The sequence below is a fragment of the Bos taurus genome, chromosome 15, assembly GCF_002263795.3.
Source record: "Bos taurus isolate L1 Dominette 01449 registration number 42190680 breed Hereford chromosome 15, ARS-UCD2.0, whole genome shotgun sequence".
Taxonomy (NCBI): Eukaryota; Metazoa; Chordata; class Mammalia; order Artiodactyla; family Bovidae; genus Bos; species Bos taurus.
Window position 1 is genome coordinate 79,090,798 of NC_037342.1, and position 17,376 is coordinate 79,108,173.

At 36.8% G+C, this 17,376-nt stretch overlaps 2 protein-coding genes across 2 annotated transcripts; one reads left to right on the forward strand and one right to left on the reverse strand.

Annotated features, from left to right (window-relative positions):
* Positions 1-508: 508 nt before the first annotated feature.
* On the reverse strand, positions 509-2,282 carry OR5T1C (olfactory receptor family 5 subfamily T member 1C). The gene is made up of 2 exons (XM_024975606.1): positions 1,341-2,282; positions 509-532 (listed from the first exon to the last, which is right to left on the reverse strand). The coding sequence occupies exons 1-2, from the start codon at positions 2,280-2,282 to the stop codon at positions 509-511; spliced, it is 966 nt and encodes a 321-aa protein (XP_024831374.1).
* Positions 2,283-9,040: 6,758 nt separating this feature from the next.
* On the forward strand, positions 9,041-9,994 carry OR8J2E (olfactory receptor family 8 subfamily J member 2E). The gene has a single exon (NM_001390015.1). It carries the CDS (start codon positions 9,041-9,043, stop codon positions 9,992-9,994), a length of 954 nt encoding a protein of 317 aa, NP_001376944.1.
* Positions 9,995-17,376: the final 7,382 nt, after the last annotated feature.

Here is a 17,376-nt window from a genome sequence, read left to right on the forward strand (position 1 = left end):
GGAGCCTGGCAGGCTATAGTCCATGGGGTCGCAAACAGATGGAGACAACTGAGCTACTAGCACTTTCAAATACAGGTAATATAGGTAAGGGAATTCTGCACAAGAACTGTTGAATTATAATTTAAATTTAATCCCAATTCAGAAAAGTATCATTAGGTTGGACTCTAAATCTCAGAAGATTGTCTTGGATTTAAAAATAAGGATGCTCCTTTAAGAAGAGAAAGAGTTTTTGCAAAATTGTGATTAAAATTAATAAATACAAATGAGTGAAAGCAGGAAAGGAGGACACTACATCTTAAAGTTATCTCTGAAGGACACATGTCCTCGCAATGAAAATGAGGTCTATTGGAAACAAGGCTTAAACATGCATGTAGGAGGGACCCTTCTGTAATGAGGTTCTTGGGCCTGAGCATGAGGAGTGGGGGTTTCTGCAGGGGCATATCAGAGTTGAAAGGGTCCAAGGAACAGAGAGTTAAAATCTAAGTCAGCACCAGACCTGTAATCAAATTCATAAAGGTGGATTGGGGCTCAGCTGTGGAAAGAACCGAATACCCAGGCCAGTTATACACTACTCTCTGAATTGCGTTTGTCTTTTTTTAATGTGTGATCGTGATAGATATCAATGTCTGGACTTTATTTTCTGTGAGAAATTAAAGATTTGTTTAGCACTCAAGCTCTGAATGAAGTAACAAAGATGGAAGAAATACATCCTTACAAATCAGCATGGTATTTAACACCAGGAATTTGAACAAGTTATCTGTGGTCCCCAAACCACAGACTGGGGTTAGATAGCTGCCAATGAATAAATCTAAGGCTAGATCAGAATGCTTTGAAATGAATTCAGATACCAATGATTCCATGGTATGGGATCATATGAACTGTGGGTTTGCTATTGATTAGTTGGCATTTCATCAAGCTAGTCAGATATAATGTTAATTACAGTTGTGAATATTGGGGACTATACTTTCAAGTTATATCAAGATGAAAGAAGAAAAGAATATATAATATGCTAAAGAAAAGTTACATACACATGTCTGTGTGTGTTTGTGTTATATCCATCAGCATGCTTTTACATACAAACGTGTATAGGTGTGTGTGCATGTGTGTTTGAGTGTGTGTGTGTACACCTCTATCAATGGGATAATATTAAGGCACAAATGGATGTTATGATTTTTCTGCATATAAAAATAACATAGATAGAAGGTTAGCTATGATGTTTATATTAAAATATCCAGGAAGAATAGAAATATATTAATAAGATAAAACAAAACAATTTCATCATATCTTCTTGGTATTATGGTACATAACATCACTCTCGATATTTTTAGATTAATTTTTACTGTGATAATAGACTTTATTGATAAAGCATTTTTTTGCACTCTCTTCATTGCCTCTTTTACATCTTTGTTTCTTAAACTATAGATGATGGGATTCAGCATTGGAATCACAATGCTATAAATTATAGACACAATCATATCATGATCTGTGGCATAGCTGGAACTTGGTCTCACATACATGAAGAGAACAGTACCATGACAAATGGATACTCCAGTTAAGTGAGAACCACATGTAGAAAACACTTTCCTTCTCTCTACAGTAGATGGCATCCTCAGAACAGTCAGCAGAATGAAACCATAGGAGATGAGGACAATCAAGACAGTGACTATCTCGATAGAGCCTGCAAAGTAGAAGAGCAGAAGCTGGTTTGTGTGAGTGTCAGAGCAAGAAATAGCGAGGAGGGGAGGGATGTCACAGAAGACATGCCTGATTTCATTGGATCCACAGAAGGATAACCTAAAAGTAGCCACTGTGTGTACAGAAGCATGCAAGACGCCACCAACACAGGAAGCAATGATGAGTGGCACGTAGACTCTGGGAGCCATGCTGATTGAATACAAGAGGGGGTCGTAGATGGCCACGTAGCGATCATATGCCATTGCAGCGAGAAGAAAGCATTCTGTGGTCCCAAATGTAACAGCAAGGAACATCTGTGTTGCACATTCAAGGAAGGAAATGGCTTTGTTCTTTGACATTAAGTCTGCTAACATTTTGGGGGTAATTACTGAGGAATAGCACGCATCCACAGATGAAAGTGCACTCAGAAAATAGTACATGGGGCTGCGGAGCCGGCAATCCCCAATGACCAACACAACCAGTCCTAAATTTCCAATCAGCGTGAAGAGGTAAACTGCTAGAAACAATAAGAATAAGATGATTTGCAGTTCAAGATTGTCTGTGAAGCTTTTCAGTAAAAAGGATGTTACTTCGGTGACATTCTTCATCTTCATACCTCATGGAACAAACTTGAAGAAGATTTTCAAAAAATTGCAGTTTATTTCCTACCAAAAGAATGAATAACATTGTGATTCAATGGAATGTGATTTGTGTCCTCAAATTTATTTTTTGCCAGAGTATAATTTCCCAGTTGTTCAGAACATGGTGACAAGACAGTGGGTCAAGTGTACATGCCACTCACTGAAGACTCAAATGGGAAAATACATGTATTCATTCACTCATGGGCTGAATTCATGCCATCTAAATCCATTAGATAAACCAGTTAATTTACCACTGAATTCTATTAGTTGTTTCCATATTAAATTAGCTTAAAACACCAAATCATTGGTTAAAATCAATTTCCTTCTCTCATGCAATAACATGACCTAGTGTATCAGTGTGCAGATACCTGGAATAGGATATCAGCATTCTAGTTACTTTCAATAACTGTGTAAAATTATTTGTTATAATTTATCTATAGAATGAAATCATTAATATTGATTTAACAAAGTGGAGTAAATCAAAATTGATTTACAAATATTGTAACATAAAATGCACTAAGAAAACTGAATATTCAAAATGATGTTAAATAGATAATGCTAAATTAGGCTGGACCTACAGAGTAGCAGCCTCTCAGACTGTAATATTTTATGAGCTAGTCCCAAATTCTTTCTGACTTTTTTTAGCTATTCTTAGGTGTATCCAAAAGAATAATGAAGATTTTTTTAAGATGTTGGGCCATAATTAAATTATTATATGACAACATATTTCATTCAAATGTATTTCTCCATTATTTTGCATTACATTGTGTTTTTTCTTTTACTAAATAGTCACTGATATTTATTACTTTTGGATATCTAAAGTCTTTGCTTTTCAACTGTCTCAAGACCTGTGGTGAAAATGTAAAGAATTTTTCCGAAAAAACAAAACAAAACATTTTTTCCAAATTATTATACTTGTTTAGATATTGTTTACTGTGGATCTAGTGAATTATCAACTAGACAAGCTGAGTCACAGTTAAAGTCACTTGTAAAAAATTGTAACTAAACTATGACAACAGTAATTAACCAACACAAATTTAATACTTTATTTTCTTTGATGTATTTATTCATCTATATGAGAGACAACAGCTATTAATGAAAGGATTACACAACATATCTTGATATTTTAGTTCCAAACTCCTAAAGTACTAAGCAAATGCCTGAAACTTTCTCTTACCTGTGGATTGGCAAAAGCAGGTTTTGATATACTCTGAATATAATTAACTCAAACTGCTTATATCTACTTACTCAACTGCTGATCAAACCACAGGAGAGTCCTCAAGGGGAATACACTCCAATTATGATCTGGTTCAAAATAGCAACATGATGATTCACTCAATAAAAAAAAAAAAAAGTCTTGGAGTAATTCACGACCTAGTAATATTTGTTGAATAAATAAAGTCATTCAGCCTCTGATTTATAATAATACTTTATATTTGTATTTCCCTAATAACTAGTGGTTTTATGTACTTTTTCATACTAACCTGTTGTCCATTTGTGTGTCTTCCTAGGAGAAGATTCTGTTCAAGTGGTTTGAACATTTTCTCCCACTCTGCAGGAGGCCTCCTTACTCTGTGGATTGTTTTCTTTGCTGTATGTACTTTTAGTGTGATTCTTTTGTGCCTGTACTTGTGATGTAATATCTATTAAGTTATCACTAATCTAATGTCATGAGGCTTTTCCTTTATATTTCTTCTGAGAGTTTTATAGTGTCATGTATTATGTTTAAGTCTTTAAGTTTACTTTTGTTCATGGTTTAAGAGGAGGGTTGAGTTTTGTTATTTTGCATATGGATATCCAGTTTTGCCAACACAGCTTGTTGAAGTGATTATCCTTTTCCCACTATCTTTTGTCAACACCCTTGTTGAAGATCAATTGACTAAATATATGTGAATTGATTTGTGGGCTCCTTATTCTGCTCCATTGGTCTATATGTCTGTTTTTATACCAATACTGTATGGTTCAAGTACGGTAGCTTTGTAATACATTCTTGAAACCAAGATGCGTGATGACACCAGCTTTGTACTTTTGCACAAGATATCTTTGGATATTTGAAATCTTCTTTGGCATCACATAAATTTAGAATTTTTTTTCCTATTAAAAAAAAACAATGTTATTTGATAAGCATTGCATTATATTTTTTATTGCCTTGGGTAGTACAGAAATTTTATCAAAGGCAAATCAAAAGTGCAATTGCATATCACCTCACACCTGTTAGGTTATTATTAAAGAAGAAAAAACCTACAAACGTGACAATCACAGAACACAAGGAATAAAATGATCAGTGGTTGCCAGAGGTTTGGGAGCAGGAGGATAAAGAGACAGAGCATAGAGGACTTTTAGGGCATTGAAAACAATTCTATATAAGAATATGATGATGGATTCATGTCATTGTATGTATTTTTGAAACTCATAGGACATACAGCCCCAGTAGTGAAGTCTAATGTAAATAATGGACTTCAAGTGATTATGATGTGTCCATGTGGGCTTATCAAATGTAAAAAATATACCACTTTGATGAAGAATACTAACAAGGGGCATGCACATAAAATATCTGTACCTCCCTCTTAATTTTGTTGTGAACCTATTACTTCTCTTTATAAAGTAATTAAAAAATTGAATGGAAATTGTACATCAGGCAGAGGAAAATTGTCATTCATAAGCCAGAATATCCTCAAAAATACTTCCTGAAATAAAGCATAGAAACAGCAGTAAACAAGGTAAAGTAAAGAAAGCAGTGAAAGACAAATAGATGATAATTTGACAAAATAATATCACAAAATTCCTGTATTAACCCCACAATAAGTATCTCTGAAATGTTAGGACACTTTAAAGCATTGGCCTATTATTGGAATCAACACTTTTTCTCCAAGCACAAGAGTCACATGAAAAGGAAGGTATTAACATGAGCTGTGACACTGAAACCTAGCAGTTTACTGTGTGAGAATTAAATGTTTATATGCATTTAAGTAAGTTGTAGAAGACTCTTGAGAGTCCCTTGGACAGTAAGGAGATTAAACCAGTCAATCCTAAAGGAAAGCAGCCCTGAATATTCACTGGAAGGACTGACTCTGAAGCTGAAGCTCCAATACTTTGGCCACCTGATTTAGTTTTAATAGGGCTACCTCCTTAAACACAGAGTGTAAGCTAAAAATTTTTCCCTAAAATGGGATTACATTACAAGTTATTGTGGTTTATTTTACAGTTTATTTTTTGTTACATTCTTTATCATGTTTTCATATTTTAAAATCCACAGATATGAATAAATGTAGCTCTGTCAATATTGAAATGTTATTGTGGAAAGCATACAACTACATACTAGCTTTGCTACGAGGTGCTTGAAGTGCCTTTTTACATTCATAATTGCAAAAATGGAAGTAAGTAAGCACACATAGCAAGATTTTTGCTTTTATGTTGTACTTCGTCTGGTTCTTGTAGTAAATACACCAGGGTTTGTCTTGACACAAGAATGGAGGCTTTACATTTGGTTCTATTTCCAATATATATGTTAAAATTCAACATGGTAGCCAGAATCCTGTGATTTTCTCCATTCAAGAGCTAGAGGCTACACTTCCAAACAATGTAGGGGTAAAATTCAAAACAAAAAAGGGTGGAATCAATGGATGCAATAGTTAATCAATGGTTTTCAAGAATACTCCCTGGCTATCTACAGATTTGCGTCTTGTGTGACATTTTTGCATACAAGCTTGACTCATAAACATTCAGTTTTCCTTTACTTCCCTGGGGGACCTGATCTGTACTGGGAATTTTGATTCTCCTGTTTAGGGACTAGGGCCATGACACAGATTTCAGTGTGAAGGTCTTCAGAGATTTCAAGCACTTGTATAAACCAGTTAGCACACTTCATGCAAAGGCCTCCAGAGCAGGTCTGGGCAGATCACTCTGCTCAGGCAAGTAAAATCAAATACCTTATTTATTTCAAATTTCAGAAGAGGAGAACAAGGATACTGGAAACTTCATCAGTTTAAATTAAACTCAGAACTGATGATATCTGGTCCATTCTCTTGCCAAGTCACTCATGTCTCTGCCCACTGATTGCTAAGTAGAAGTGCTGATGATACATACAAACACAATGATTTTTAAAACCCTATTGATAGATTATGGAGAAGGAAATGGCAACCTCCTCCAATATTCTTGTCTGGAGAACCCCATGGACAGAGAAGCCTTGCAGTCTACAGTCCCTGGGATCAGAGAGTTGGACATGACTGAATAGCTAACTCCTATTGATATATTAAACTCTGAGAATTTGTACAGAATAATGAATAGTCCTTGAAGTATATTTTATTTTGAACTATAAGGGGATGTTTTCTGCCATGGAACTGGTGAAATCGGTGGATATTTTAGAGGACACATTACACTAGATAAGAAACTTAAGTGTCTTTGAAATATAAGATTCTCTCCTTATACAGTTCTCTCTTACATAAAAATGCTCTCCTTTAAAAAGCTGATTACACACATTCAGAGAAGACAATAATTGTTGTTAATGCTTTTTTTCTTGTTAAATTAAGAATCAGATCAGATCAGATCAGTCACTCAGTCATGTCTGACTCTTTGCGACCCCATGAATCGCAGCACGCCAGGCCTCCCTGTCCATCACCAACTCCCGGAGTTCACTCAGACTCGACTTATCATATATGTTATCTCTGAGTGAAACATACACTGAGTTGCTGTATGTGTAGCAAACAAATACTTTTTTTAAAAAATAGAAATTTATTTTTTTTAATTAGAGGTTAATTACTTTACAATATTGTATTGGTTTTGCCACACTTTAATTAGAGTGAGGGTTGCCACTATGTTTTCCATCAAGAGCTTACTTATGCATCTATTTTAGGTACAGTGTTAGAAGGCAAGAAATAAGCACAGTTGTTGCAATGCCGTTGGATCAGCTCATCGAACATAGAGTATATGTATGGGATAGATATCCTCAGGCACTTGCCAAGTGGCGCAGTGGTAATGAATCTGTCTGCCAACACAGTGGAGAAGGGAAAGGCTACTCACTCCAGTATTCATGCCTGGAGAATTACTTGGAGAGATGATCCTGGCAGGCTACAGTCTATGGGGTCTCAAAGAGTTGGTCATGACTGAGTGACTTTTACTTTTTCATTAGTAAGTGTACTAACTACTAACCACCAACTAAACAAACAAAAAAGCACACCCAAAGCATCATAGAAACACAGTACTGATGAATATCCTATAAAGGCTGTTGGTCTTCCCTAGTGGCTCACTGGTAAAGAGTCTGCCTGCAGTGCAGGAGACTCAGGATATACAGGTTCTGTTCCCTGGGTTGGGAAGATCCCCTGGAGGAGGAATTGGCAACCTACTTCAGTATTCACACCAGGGAAGTCCCATTGACAGAGAAGCGTGGTGGGCTGCAGTCCATAGAGTCACAAAGATCTGGACACGTCTGAGCAACTGAACACACATGCACGCACACACACACACACATACACACACAAGAGGCTGTTTGAGTAACTGAATCTCACTGAACCTAAATTATCTCATCAGACATATAAATAATTAATTATACGTACATTCTGGGACACTCCTGCAGAACAAAGAAATCGTTATTCAAAGTGCCTCTGTATGTGCCGGGCATGGACTACATTACTATTAAATAACGTTAGACTCTATGATTTCCATATAGAAGCAAACAAACTGATCAACCTCTAACAAATCAAAACTATATATTATGTATTTAAAAAAATTAAAATTGGCTTTAAGTTATTTAAAGGAAAAACATACAGCTTTTCTTTAAATAGGAAAAGAAAGAAAGGGTTGCCAGAACAAAATAAAAAGTTTGAGCTGCTAAAAGACAGAGATTAGATAAGAGTAATTTATTTTACAAAAGAAAGGTGATTTTCAAAAAGCAGATTCAGAATGTCTGAAACTAAGAATGAACAGTAGTAAAGTGTAAATTTGCTTGTGGGCAGCTGAATCCAAGGAGTATTGTAATGATTGTTAAGGAAAAAACAGGCTAATGAATAAGTTTTCCACAGAAATACTAAAATAACCAGTATGATGACAATGTATGAGAGGGCAAGAAGACCTGTAGCAGCAAAGAGAAAAACAAGTAGATGTCACTCGAGCTCATCAACTTCTTATAGGTACCTCTCTTTTATCTCAAGAAACACAAGCACATAGAGAGGCATGTATGTGTGTATAAATAAACACCTACACATATATAGACACCGTATATTTCACATGTGCTAAGTCACTTCAGTCATGTCCGACTCTTTGTGACACTATGGACTGTAAACTGCCAGGCTCCTCTGTCCACGGATTCTCCAGGCGAGGTTACTGGAGTGCCATTTCCTTCTCCAACATACATATACATGCAGCATATTTGCGTGAGACATTAATATAATTTACATATGCAAGTAAATATAAATACATCTCATCATGCAATTTATGTATGTTTATCCATTAAACACCATATCCTATAGTACATAAATACATCAGTTGCTTGGTCAGACAGTTCTAAGATCCTGAAATAGAATTCTGAAGAGTTTGCATTGCTGAATTTGATGAAAAGATGAAGAGAAAAGACCATTAAGAAAGTTCTGAAACTTTTAAGTGTTTGTAAACAGAAGTGAACTGATTTTAAGTGAAATACTTAACAATATGGCATGTAACAAAAATAGAGACCACTTTATAGTCTATTAATCACTTGCATTTTCCCCACTACGCTGAAATCAGCAAAATATATGGCTCCAGGGAATCGCACTTACGTGACTGAATTCATTCTAATGGGAGTCTCAGATCTTGCAGAACTCCAGATTCCTCTTTTCTGTGTGTTCCTGGTCACCTATGGACAGGTCATAACAAGGAACCTGGGAATCGTCATCCTCACCAGCGTGGACTCTCAGCTTCAAAACCCCATGTACTTTTTCCCGAAGCAATTGGCTATCATCAATTTGGGCAATTCTTCCGTCATTGCCCTCCAAATGTTGGTTAACTTCTTGGTTACAAAGAAAACCATATCTTACTATGCATGTGCAGCCCAACTAGGTGGATTCATAGCTTTTGTTGTGGCTGAGATTTTCGTCCTGGCTGCCATGGCCTGTGACCGCTATGTGGCTATTTGCAGCCCCCTGCTCTACCGGGTGGTGGTTTCTCCACGGATCTGCCTTCTCCTGGTGGCCCTTATTTACATCTACAGTCTGACCACAGCACTGACAGTCTCTTCCTGTGTGTTTTCCATGTCATACTGTTCATCCAATGTGATCAACCATTTTTACTGTGATAATGTCCCTTTGTTAGCATTGTCCTGTTCTGATACCTACATTCCAGAAACAGCAGTGTTTACCTTTTCAGGGACCAATTTGGTTTTCTCTATGATTATTGTTCTAACATCATACTTCAACATCATCCTTGCCATTTTGAGGATACGTTCTTCAGAAGGGCGACAAAAAGCGTTTTCCACCTGTCCTTCTCACATGATGGCTGTCACTGTGTTCTATGGGACTCTTCTCTTTATGTATTTGCAGCCAAGGACCAACCACTCATTAGATACTGATAAGATGGCCTCAGTCTTCTATACCCTGGTGATCCCAATGCTGAACCCTCTCATTTACAGCCTGAGTAACAAGGACGTGAAGGATGCATTGAAGAGATTCCTGGATAACCCATGTCAGTCATTCAGATTAATGCAAATTTAAAACTACGGCTATCTTCATTTAAGAATTAAATCCTGCTAAGTGAATAGGTAGTAAATTGTTAAAATTCCATTAATATCAATAGAGAAAGCTTAATCCTTTTCATTCCAACTTCAAGCACCCAATTTTCCCTATTTTAAAAGCCATTAATTGTTCAAAGAAAACATACAAAGTAACACACAATAATTTGAAAATAAGTACAATCTAAAATAAAATATATGTTAGAAAAATATTTTTATAATTTTTTAACAAGAAAGAAAAATCCTGATAGTTAAGGTGGATTTATGTTGGAATCGATTCTTGGATGGTTGTTAAGAGTCAGATCATCTTCCTTGCCACAGACATGTTGACATTTTGTTTGATTACTAAAAGTTTTACTATTTTTTGCAGCATTTTACCTATTAAGTTATCAACCTTTCTGAGCTCATTGATATCTTGCATCTAACCAAATTTATATCACAAAAAATAAAGCTTTCAGGAATAATGAAACCTAATAAAAAATACACTTTAAAAACTAAATGACCCAATCAAAAAATGGGCCAAAGAACTAAATAGACATTTCTCCAAAGAAGACATACAGATGGCTCACAAACACATGAAAAGATGCTCAACATCACTCATTATCAGAGAAATGCAAATCAAAACCACTATAAGGTACCATTTCACACCAGTCCGAATGGCTGCGATCCAAAAGTCTACAAGCAATAAATGCTGGAGAGGGTGTGGAGAAAAGGGAACCCTCTTACACTGTTGGTGGGAATGCAAACTAGTACAGCCACTATGGAGAACAGTGTGGAGATTCCTTAAAAAACTGGAAATAGAACTGCCTTATGATCCAGCAGTCCCACTGCTGGGCATACACACTGAGGAAGCCAGAACTGAAAGAGACATGTGTCCCCCAGTGTTCATCACAGCACTGTTTATAATAGCCAGAACATGGAAGCAACCTAGATGTCCATCACCAGACGAATGGATAAGAAAGTTGTGCTACATATGCACAATGGAGTATTACTCAGCCATTAAAAAGAATACATTTGAATCAGTTCTAATGAGGTGGGTGAAACTGGAGCCTATTATACAGAGTGAAGTAAGCCAGAAAGAAAAACACCAATACAGTATACTAACGCATATTTATGGAATTTAGAAAGATGCTAACAATAACCCTGTGTTTAAGACAGCAAAAGAGACACTGATGCATAGAACAGTTATGGACTCTGTTGCAGAGGGAGAGGGTGGGAAGATTTGGGAGAATGGCATTGAAACATGTATAATATCATGTATGAAATGAGTTGCCAGTCCAGGTTCGATGCACGATACTGGATGCTTGGGGCTAGTGCACTGGGACGACCCAGAGGGATGGTATGGGGAGGGAGGAGGGAGGAGAGTTCAGGATGGGGAACACATGTATACCTGTGGCGGATTCATTTTGATATTTGGCAAAACTAATACAATTTGTAAAGTTTAAAAATAAAACAAAATTAAAAAAAAAAAAAAAGGTGTTGAAGCAAATAGGCAAGCACATCAACCAAGCATTAGTTTTCAAGAAAGTAAGATAGAAAAAGGAATTTGTCTGCAAGCTCTCATTTTTATTAGTCAAAGCTTACCCTGTGGGACACTGTCACCTGTAATTCCAAATTATGCTTACTTGAGTGCTCAAGTGGTTCCAAAACATTCATGTCCAAACCATTAGAGCAAAACCTTGTTGGTGGTTAGGGGAGACGGGAAACCCAGGACATAGTCATGAAGCAAGGTCTAAGAATACTTGTGAAAGTTCAGTTCAGTCAGTTCAGTCACTCAGTTGTGTCCGACTCTTTGAGACTCCATGAATCACAGTGTGCCAGGCCTCCCTGTCCATCACCAACTCCCGGAGTTTACCCAAACTCACGTCCATCGAGTCAGTGATGCCATCCAGCCATCTCATCCTCTGTCGTCCCCTTCTCCTCCTGCTCCCAATTCCTCCAAGCATCAGGGTCTTTTCCAATGAGTCAACCCTTCGCATGAGGTGGCCAAAGTATTGGAATTTCAGCTTCAGCATCAGTCCTTCCAATGAACACCCAGGGCTGATCTCCTTTAGAATGGACTCGTTGGATCTCCTTGCAATCCAAGGGACTCTCAAGAGTCTTCTCCAACACCACAGTTCAAAAGCATCAATTCTTTGGCTCTCAGCTTTCTTCACAGTCCAACTCTCGCATCCATACATGACCACTGGAAAACCATAGCCTTGACTAGACGGACCTTTGTTGGCAAAGTAATGTCTCTGCTTTTGAATATGCTGTCTTGTTTGGTCATAACTTTCCTTCCAAGGAGTAAGTGTCTTTTAATTTCATGGCTGCAGTCACTATCTGCAGTGATTTTAGAGCCCAAAAAAGTAAAGTCTGACTCTGTTTCCACTGTTTCCCCATCTATTTCCCATGAAGTGATGGGACCAGATGCCATAATCTTAGTTTTCTGAATGTGAAAAGTTAGGAATGAGGAAAGAACAACTACAGGGTCTCTCAGTGTGTAGCTACAACAAAACTAATTATTAAGAGCTTCATAAATTTGCATGCAGATATCCAGTATCTTGGTACTGTAAATTCATTTTTAGTGTTCATAATAAAACTACAATCATATACCATTGCCTCCTTTCAGCTAGCAAAGTTAAACTTACATGACATTATGAAAAGCTGTTAGAGGTGTTATTGTTTAGTAGCAAAGTCATATCTGACTTTATTGTGATCCCACAGACTGTAGTCTCCCAGTCTCTTCTGCCCATGGGATTTTCCAGGCAAAAATACTGGAGTGCATTGCCATTTTCCTTCTCCAGGGGATATTTCCAATCCAGGGACTGAACCCAAGTCTCCTGCATTGGTTGGTGGATTCTTTACTTCTGAGCCACAGGGATACAGTTCAGTTCAGTTCAGTTCAGTCACTCAGTCTTGTCCAACTCTTTGTGACCCCATGGACTGCAGCACTCCAGGCCTCCCTGTCCATCACCAACTCTCAGAGTTTACCTTTACCAGGGCTACAGGTGTTAGTAAATAAATAATCCCCAAATTTTATCAATATATAAACTGATAGAATCACTATGAAACATCAATGATATATCTATTAGATGTAAAAGTATTTATACACTATGACCTAATAATTTTCAAATATTATCCAAGTACATAGACTAGACACATTATTGTGTATGGGTAACATAAGGAATAAAAATATGTGACCTGCATCATTATCCATAATAAAGAATACTCAAAAGTAACTACAATGTCTATGTAGATCAAACGTGTGAATCAAATCTGTAACAATCAAGATAGTTAATCTCAAACTTTTAAGGTTGAGCAAGAAAAAAGCTTACATATACATACATATATGTAACACCGATCACAAATTACATATATATATAGACATATACAATTATGCATATATATAACCAATCACAAAAATATATAAGTATCTTAAACTCACTCGTATCAATTTTAAAACCACATAATTAACAATTATACATATGTAATATGTATATGGGGCTTCCCTGTTGACTCAGACGGTAAAGCCTCTGCCTGCAACATGGGAGACCTGGGTTTGATCCCTAGGTCAGAAAGATCCCCTGCAGAAGGGAATGGCAGCCCACTCCAGTACACTTACCTGGAAAATCCCATGGATGGAGGAGCCTGGTAGGTTACAGTCCATGGTGTTGCAAAGAGTCAGACCTGACTGAGCAACTTCACTTTTCATGTATGTATATAGTGCTTCCCTGGTGGCTTAGTGGTAAAGAATCCTCTTCAATACAATGGGTTTGATCCCTGGATTAGGAAGACCTACTGGTGATGGAAATGGCAACCCACGCCAGTATTACTGACTGGGAAATCCCATGGACAGAGGAGCCTGGTAGGCTACAGTCCATGGGGTTGCAAAACAGTTGGACATGTTGTATTAGTCAATTCTAATTTTCTCTAGATGAGGCAGCTGAATGGGATTGAGAGAGGTTGGGCTGATGGAAATTAGGCTTACATGTAAGTATGTGTTACTTTAAAATAATAAACCCAGTAAGACAAAACTATGGTTTAATGTGAGTGATCAAATTATAGTGTCCATAAAGTCATTATTCTGCTTATTTATATGTGTGTGCTTCTTATAAATAGTTTGAAAGTGAAATTTTGTGATTCTGTGATAGAAAATACCTCTTATAACAATAAATAGTAGGCTAAAATGAGAGATCAAGTTGTCAAATAAAGCATCAATGAAAGTGAAAAGTTCTAAAAGAAGTAGTTAACTAAACAACAGCAATAGCATGTATGAGAGCTACTCTAAGAACTTCAATTAAAAAACTTGATATTCATTGTCTTCAAAACCATTCCCATTTTGACTTTATGTTGAAATTCTCTGATTTTTTTAATTTTTTAATTTTTTTAATTGACCAGAGGGATATTATTATTATTTTTAATGTAAGTTTATATAATTGGAGGCTAATTACTTTACAATAGTGTATTGGTTTTGCCATACATCAACATGAATCCGCCATGGGTGTACGCGTGTTCCCCATCCTGACCCCATCCCACCTCCCTCCCCATATGATCCCTCTGGGTCATCCCAGTGCACCAGCCCCAAGCTTCCTGTATCATGCATCGAACCTGGACTGGTGATTCGTTTCACATATGATATTGTACATGTTTCAATGCCATTCTCCCAAATCATCCCACCCTCGCCCTCTCCCACAGAGTCCAAAAGACTGTTCTATACATCTGTGTCTCTTTTGCTGTCTCGCATACAGGGTTATCATTACCATCTTTCTAAATTCCATATATATGTGTTAGTATACCATATTTGTGTTTTTCTTTCTGGCTTACTTCACTCTGTATAATAGGCTCCAGTTTTATCCACCTCATTAGAACTGATTCAAATGTATTCTTTTTAATGGCTGAGTAATACTCCATTGTGCATATGTACCACAACTTTCTTATCCATTCATCTGGTGATGGACATCTAGGTTGCTTCCATGTTCTGGCTATTATAAACAGTGCTGTGATAACATTGGGGGACACATGTCTCTTTCAGTTCTGGTTTCCTCAGTGTGTATGCCCAGCAGTGGGATTGCTGGGTCATAAGGCAGTTCTATTTCCAGTTTTTTAAGGAATCTCCACACTGTTCTCCATAGTGGCTGTACTAGTTTGCATTCCCACCAACAGTGTAAGAGGGTTCCCTTTTCTCCACACCCTCTCCAGCATTTATTGCTTGTAGACTTTTGGGTAGCAGCCATTCTGACTGGCGTAAAATGGTACCTCATTGTGGTTTTGATTTGCATTTCTCTGATAAGAAGTGATGTTGAGCATCTTTTCATGTCTTTGCTAGCCATCTGTATGTCTTCTTTGGATAAATGTCTCCATTGGCCCAGTTCTTTGGCCCAGTTTTTGAAAGGGTGGTTTATTTTTATAGAATTGAGCTGCAGGAGTTGCTTGTATATTTTTGAGGTTAATTCTTTGTCAGTTGCTTCATTTGCTATTAGGAAATGAAGTTTCTCCCATTCTGAAGGCTGTCTTTTCACCTTGCTTATAGTTTCCTTTGTTGTGCAGAAGCTTTTAATTTTAATTAGGTCCCATTTGTTTATTTTAGCTTTTATTTCCAATATTGTGGGAGTTGGGTCATAGAGGATCCTGCTGTGATTTATATCATGGAGTGTTTTGCTTATGTCCTCCTCTAGGAGTTTTATAGTTTCTGGTCTTATGTTTAGATCTTTAATCCATTTTGAGTTTATTTTTGTGTATGGTGTTAGAAAGTGTTCTAGTTTCATTCTTTTACAAGTGGTTGATTACTTTTCCCAGCACCACTTGTTAAAGAGATAGTCTTTTCTCCATTGTATATTCTTGCCTCCTTTGTCAAAGATAAGGTGTCCATAGGTGCATGGGTTTATCTCTGGGCTTTCTATTTTGTTCCATTGATCTATATTTCTGTCTTTGTGCCAGTACCATACTGTCTTGATGACGTGGCTTTGTAGTAGAGCCTGAAGTCAGACAGGTTGATTCCTCCAGTTCCATTCTTCTTTCTCAAGATTGCTTTGGCTATTCGAGGTTTTTTGTATTTCCATACAAATTGTGAAATTATTTGTTCTAGCTCTGTGAAAAATACCTTTATTAGCTTGATAAGGATTGCATTTAATCTATAGATTGCTTTGGGTAGTATACTCATTTTCACTATATTGACTCCTCCAATCCATGAACACGGTATATTTCTCCATCTATTAGTGTCCTGTTTGATTTCTTTCACCAGTGTTTTATAGTCTTCTATATATAGGTCTTTTGTTTCTCTAGGTAGATATATTCCTAAGTATTTTATTCTTGTCGTTGCAATGGTGAATGGAATTGTTTCCTTAATTTCTCTTTCTATTTTCTCATTATTAGTGTATAGGAATGCAAGGGGTTTCTGTGTATTGATTTTATATCCTGCAATTTTACTATATTCATTGATTAGCTCTAGTAATTTTCTGGTGGAGTCTTTAGGGTTTTCTATGTAGAGAATCATGTCATCTGCAAACAGTGAGAGTTTTACTTCTTCTTTTCCAATCTGGATTCCTTTCATTTCTTTTTCTGCTCTGATTGCTGTGGCTAAAACTATGTTGAATAGTAGTGGTGACAGTGGGCACCCTTGTCTTGTTCCTGACTTTGGGGGAAATGCTTTCAATTTTTCACCATTGAGGATAATGTTTGCTGAGGGTTTGTCATATGTAGTTTTTATTATGTTGAGGTATGTTCCTTCTATTCCCGCTTTCTGGAGAGTTTTTATCATAAATGGATGTTGAATTTTGTCAAAGGTTTTCTCTGCATCTACTGAGATAATCATATGGCTTTTATTTTTCAATTTGTTAATGAGGTAGTACATTGATTGATTTGTAGATATTGAAGAATCCTTGCATCCCTGGGATAAAGCCCACTTGATCATGGTATATGATCTTTTTAATGTGTTGTTGGATTCTGGTTGCTAGAATTTTGTTAAGGATTTTTGAATCTATGTTCATCAGTGATATTGGTGTGTAGTTTTCTTTTTTTGTGACATCTTTGTCAGGTTTTGGTATTAGGGTGATGGTGGCCTCATAGAATGAGTTTGGAAGTTTACCTTCCTCTGCAATTTTTTGGAAGAGTTTGAGCAGGATAGGTGTTAGCTCTTCTTTAAATTTTTGGTAGAATTCAGCTGTGAGGTCGTCTGGACCTGGGCTTTTGTTTGCTGGAAGATTTCTGATTACAGTTTCAATTTCATTGCTTGTGATGGGTCTGTTAAGATTTTCTATTTCTTCCTGGTTCAGTTTTGGAAAGTTGTACACTTCTAAGAATTTGTCCATTTCTTCCAAGTTGTCCATTTTATTGGCATATAATTGCTGATAGTAGTCTCTTATGATCCTTTGCATTTCTGTGTTG

What these genes read in the sequence shown, in the direction of transcription:
- OR5T1C (XM_024975606.1), bottom strand. Translation starts at nt 2,282, where the DNA reads ATGAAGAATGTCACCGAAGTAACATCCTTTTTACTGAAAAGCTTCACA. An exon ending in CAATAAAGTCTATTATCACA is followed by an intron (nt 533 to 1,340) that starts GTAAAAATTAAT and finishes TTCTTTCCACAG; the next exon opens with CTGAGCCCCAATCCACCTTT.
- OR8J2E (NM_001390015.1), top strand. Translation starts at nt 9,041, where the DNA reads ATGGCTCCAGGGAATCGCACTTACGTGACTGAATTCATTCTAATGGGA.